Source organism: Mesitornis unicolor, unplaced genomic scaffold (assembly GCF_000695765.1).
Source record: "Mesitornis unicolor isolate BGI_N332 unplaced genomic scaffold, ASM69576v1 scaffold36411, whole genome shotgun sequence".
NCBI classification, from domain to species: Eukaryota; Metazoa; Chordata; class Aves; order Mesitornithiformes; family Mesitornithidae; genus Mesitornis; species Mesitornis unicolor.
In genome coordinates this window covers 17,626-22,906 of record NW_010166394.1, presented here as the reverse complement: position 1 = coordinate 22,906, position 5,281 = coordinate 17,626, and the positions used below count along the sequence as shown (strand labels likewise).

Below are 5,281 nucleotides of genomic sequence, written 5' to 3'. Positions count from 1 at the left end.
TTTCATCTTTTTCCAGAAAGAGAAAAATCCAGCAGTCACAAATACAAAAAGACCCCCACTTTAATTGGTTACACTAAACATTTTCTGTTATATTCAGGAAACAAAATATCAAAAGGGTAAATAAAAAGACAATTGTTATGTGTGAAAATATCTTGCCTGATAGGTCAGTTTGATAGGTCTTGCCATCTGAGTCAGTTTGAAACTTTCTGTGTGTTTTCAATAGATACACTTTAAAAAAAGTGTTTGCTTGAAATTTCTTGCAAGAAGGATCTTGGTTTTCAACATAGATTTAGCTGTTACAGAGATCTCTGCTATTGGTTAAGAGAAACATGTGAAACAGACCTATATAAGTCCCTTACAGAGGCATGCTCACTGACTATGGAGGCAGAAATGAGGATGTGGACAGCTTGGTGTGTGGCCATGTACTTCTTCGGAGCAAGTAAGGCATTAGTAGAGTCATGATACCTGCTCTTCTCTGCAAGAATGTAGCTTCCTAGTTTTACTGTGCTTTTGTTTTGCTTTGTCTTACAGGAGCTAAAATCACCCAGACCTCAAATCTTGTACTGAAAGAAAATGACAAAGCTACTCTGACGTGCAGCCAAAATGATAATCACAATTATATGTCCTGGTATCTGCAGCAGCCAGGGAAGGGGCTGCAACTGATCTATTATTCCATTGGTGAAAATCAATTGCAAAAGGGTGACATTCACCAGGAATATGAAGCTAAACGGTTAAACCTTGCAGACTTCTATCTGTATATTTTATCTGTGAAGATGAATCAGTCAGCTGTCTATTTCTGTGCCAGCAGTTTGGACACATCACTTCAAAGTCACTTGCTTTCTTTACACAAACTTCTTTCCTTTCCAGTGCCTTCCCCCAGAAGGGAGCCACTCTCAGCACAGGAAAAGGGTATGTAGGCCTACTGACAAAACAGATGTTGTTGAGGAGTTGGAACAAGAGAGGCAGAATAGGTCTGTGAAATGCAGGTTAATTGCTGAACTCCTCTTTCCTGATCAGCAATTTATTCTCTATCTCATCAGAACAATCAATAAAGACTGCTAATCAAATTGAGACATAAAATAAAGGAAATAGAAACTGCAATCTACACAGACACAAATTATTGACCTCTAAGGCATTTTCTTACCTGAAACAGAACTGTTACTTGAAACACACATATGTCTAAGTCTGAAATACTTCAGAGATAGTGACTTGTATGTGCACTGTCATTCCTCTCTGAATATTATCAGAGAAAGCTACAGTGCTGTGCTTGGAAAGGTTACCCTCATCACAAGAAATCTGTAGAACTAAGATTGTCAGCAGTAATAAGAAGGAGCCTGAACAAAAGATGATATAAGAATAGAAGCTACACAGAATTTATATGCCACAGATTGGATTAAATTGACAGCAGAGGAGCCATTACCAAGGTCTGCAAGTGCATAGACACAATCCTGAAACATGTGCATGGAGGATATAAAGAAAGGGAAACAGTACAAAGTAGTATGCAACTTAGAATGAATTCACATCCAAGAAAAATAACATCCAGATTTCCATTTGTTCAGACATTGTTCTGACTATCCAGTTTACTTCTGGCTACATAGTGAGCGCATGCCTCTAGGTGTGTCACATCTATCTCTTTATGCCTTGTTCTTATGTTTCTTTCACTGCCTAATAAGCAGCAACATGGTCTATGTTAACCTAAATTATTCCTTCCTCTATATGGATGACTTCTGAGTGTTTTTTTCTCCCAGGCAGCTTTGTGATGTTCCTCATTCAAAGTCTTATAGTTCTCTGACTTTAAGATAAGACCTGACAGTGCTCCAGAAAGTATCTATATTTTGAAGACAAAAATGTAGAGGGATGAACAAGCAGGATGTGTATACAATTTTGTTTACTGTATAATCTCTCCTTGATGGAATACTTCAGACTTGGCATGAAGAGTCTTGTGTCTCACACACAAACACCTACCAGTGTCTTTCCAACACCACCATTCTCGCAGGTAGTGTCATTAATGCAGTGGAATTGTCATAGCATGAGTTACTCTTTCATGTAAGCATTCCATGATGATAGTATAACAAATTGTCCTATATTGTCCTATAGCAAGAAAGCACCAAGTAAAGTCCTTGTGATGTGTAAAGGTCACCTGCATAATTTGCTAGTTCTGAAATAAATAAGAATAATAATCTGTTTCCAGACAGAGGGTTTTGGAAAGGTTTAAAGAAAGGATGTAGAATAGGACCATTCCATAATCACAGATACAGCATCCACATTCTGAGATTATTCTTATCCCAACCTGAATTATGTAAAATTATATTGTAAATGCTGTAGGGCAAAGGAGTACCACATATGCAGGATAAGCATACTGAATTTATAGGGAAAAATTCAATTTGTGGTTATTGCAGAGAATTTCTTCATTGGGAAAGGAGTTATTGGATTACAGGCACATCCCCTGGTGAAAAGGTGAAAGAACCTTTATCTGAGTCATTTAAATATCAACTGACTGGCTAGGGAGCAGCTTTGCAGAAAAGCAATTGAACATGAGTAAGCAGCGAGCCCTTTCAGTATTGAAATGTTAATTACATTTTTGGTTGCATTAGCAAGAAAGCAGTTAGCATGCTGAAGCACTTGTGAGGCTGTATTTGGAATACTACCACTATTTTCCATACACACCCCTACCCTGTCCCAGCCCTAGTACAACAGAGATATAAACCAATTGTGGGGAGTCCAGCAGAGGGTCACTAAGATGATCAGAGAACTGGAGAAGAAACATAGGAGAGGCTGAGTGAATTGATTTGGTTCATCTTGGAGAGGAGCAGGCTAAAGGATGGCTATTTGCATGACTCCAACTGCCTAAACAGAGTTGGAGTCTTAAGAGTGGCACAGTGGAAGTCAGTGGGAACAAGCTGCAGCAAGATAAACTCTGATTAGATATAACAAAAAAATGCTTCCTCTTGAGGGTGCTTCAGCACTGAAACAGATTTCTCAGAGAGCTTGCAGTATCTCTGTCCTTAAAGATATTAATAAATCACCTGGACAAAGCTCTGAGCAACATGATCTAGCTTTGGAGTTAGCACTGTTTTGAACAGGAATTTGGATTGAGAGATCTCCAGAACTCCCCTCTCATCAAAATTTTTCTATAAGTACATTGTTTTTATCATCTTGTTTTGCTGTTTTGAGATACCTAGAAAAAGCATGTTGTTTTCTTTTTTTTAATTCTTAACAGCAGGTCAGCAACTCCCTCAAAACCACAGATCTTTCGTTTTAAAACCACAGATCTTTCGTTTTTTGTGTTGCACAGCAGAAGCAGCAGCTGCAGATGCAAAACCCATCTGCAGACTTCAGTCACAAGGAGATTGTGTGATAGCATGAGACAAAAAAACCACCAGCTTTCATAAGGCCTGTATGTGTCACTATTTCTGTCCAACTGTAATATGGTGAACAGAGAGCTGCACCCTGTGCCTCATCCTGAGAGGCCAGGGTGTTGTTGTGGTAAGAGAGACTGATGCATTATCAAAATGTGTTTTTTGAGTAAATGTCAAACCGCATCCTGTTTTGGCTGAAATTCAACTGCTGTTCCCTTAAAGAGACATTTTGGCATGTCATCTGCTCTCATTCTGAGGTACTGTTTTCTGCTGGGGCCTTCAGAGATATTTCCCCCCTTCTGTTGAAGATCTTGGCTATGCTAAACAGAAAGCTTCCTTCAAGGTCTCCACTCTATGCCTCCTGCTCCCTCTGCCTTGTTATCACATTCCCAAATGTTCTGCTTCCAAAGCTCCACAAACACTTCTCTATTTTGGTCTATGTTATTTCTACCTCTATTTAGGATACATCTATACATAAAAGGTATGACTCTGTTCTCAATTTATTTCCAAGTGATCTTTTTGATACTACACATCACTGGAAGTTCTGTTGTAGGGCATTATTGATATAAAAGACAAAATTAAAAAACAACAACTCATGGTTCTTGAATGGAAAATAAGCTAAAACTTTATTCCTAATTCAGGGAGCTGGGTCCTCAGCCTCAGAGCATTAAGAAGATGTTAAAGATATTATACTTTACAGTATTATATGATACAATAAAATACAGTATGATACGGTACAGTATGATATGGAAGTACAGGGAAAACCCAGTAGTGATTACAACAAATTGGAAAGAACAGGAGGGGAACAGAGAACCACCAGGAAATAATGTTCAGAAGTTCTTAGAAGCATAAATTCTTTGCTATAGACAGGTAGAAAACATAATTTGCTGTGATCCTGCTGATAAGATGAAGAGGACACTTCATTTATTCTCTATACAACTTGCCACCAGCCTAATGGAAAACAAAACAAAAAAAACAAATTAAAAAAGAAAAAAACCCACAAAAGCCAACCAAACAAGCAAAAGGAACAAATACAAACACCAAGGAAACTATAGACCATATTTCTTAATGTCCCAACTATTGTGTCCCCTGAGAGCCTTAGCAGAAATAATCATGTTGTATGTCCATGCTTCTCCACTTTTTATACCAAGGAAGTGTCTTAACCTGTATAAAATATTTACTTACATATTGAACAAATACATTTACACACAACTTAGTGTATTAGATGACTAATTTGGTGGCCAACTATAATTGTGTGACTGCGTCAGTGGACAAGGGAAGAACTATGGACATCATCTACCTGGATTTCTGTAAGGCGTTTGATATGGTCACGCACAACATTCTTGCCACTCAGTTGGGCGTTATGAGTTTAATGGATGGACTGTTACATGGGTAAGGAATTGGCTGGATGACCATGCCCAAAGTGTTACAGTCAATGGCTCAATGTCCAAGTGGAAACCAGTAATGAGTGGTTTCCCTCAAGGGTCCATACTGGGACTGATACCATTTAATACTTTCATCAATATCATTGACAGTGGGATTGAATGCACCTTCATCAAGTTTACAAATGACACCAAGCTGAGTAGTGGAGCTGATACACTTGGGGGAAGGGATGCTTTCCAGAGGGACTTTGACAAGCTACAGGACGGGGCCCCTGTGAACATCATAAAGTTCAACAAGACCAAGTGGAAGTATGATGTAACTGATATTTCCCTTCTTTACTTTCTGAAGAAGTTGTCCTTAATTCTCATTTTTTCATGTGTTTAAGGAATATTTTGAGAAGGAATTGCTCTGCTACAGAGCATTGATTTTATTTGTGCTCTGGAAAAGCTATAATAGAAAACCCATCACATGGGATTTTTCAAACTAGCCTGCACAAAGCCTGGCAGAGCACATGTAGAGCAACACCATAGCTAAGAATA

General features: G+C 38.5%; 1 protein-coding gene across 1 annotated transcript; it reads left to right on the top strand.

The window, feature by feature from the left end:
- Positions 1-390: 390 nt before the first annotated feature.
- LOC104535824 lies at positions 391-5,057 on the top strand (the record flags this gene model as incomplete). Its single annotated transcript, XM_010194951.1, has 3 exons — positions 391-439; positions 532-828; positions 4,714-5,057. Coding segments are annotated over exons 1-3 (690 nt in total), but the record flags the coding sequence as incomplete, so codon positions are not given.
- Between the last annotated feature and the right edge of the window lie 224 nt (positions 5,058-5,281).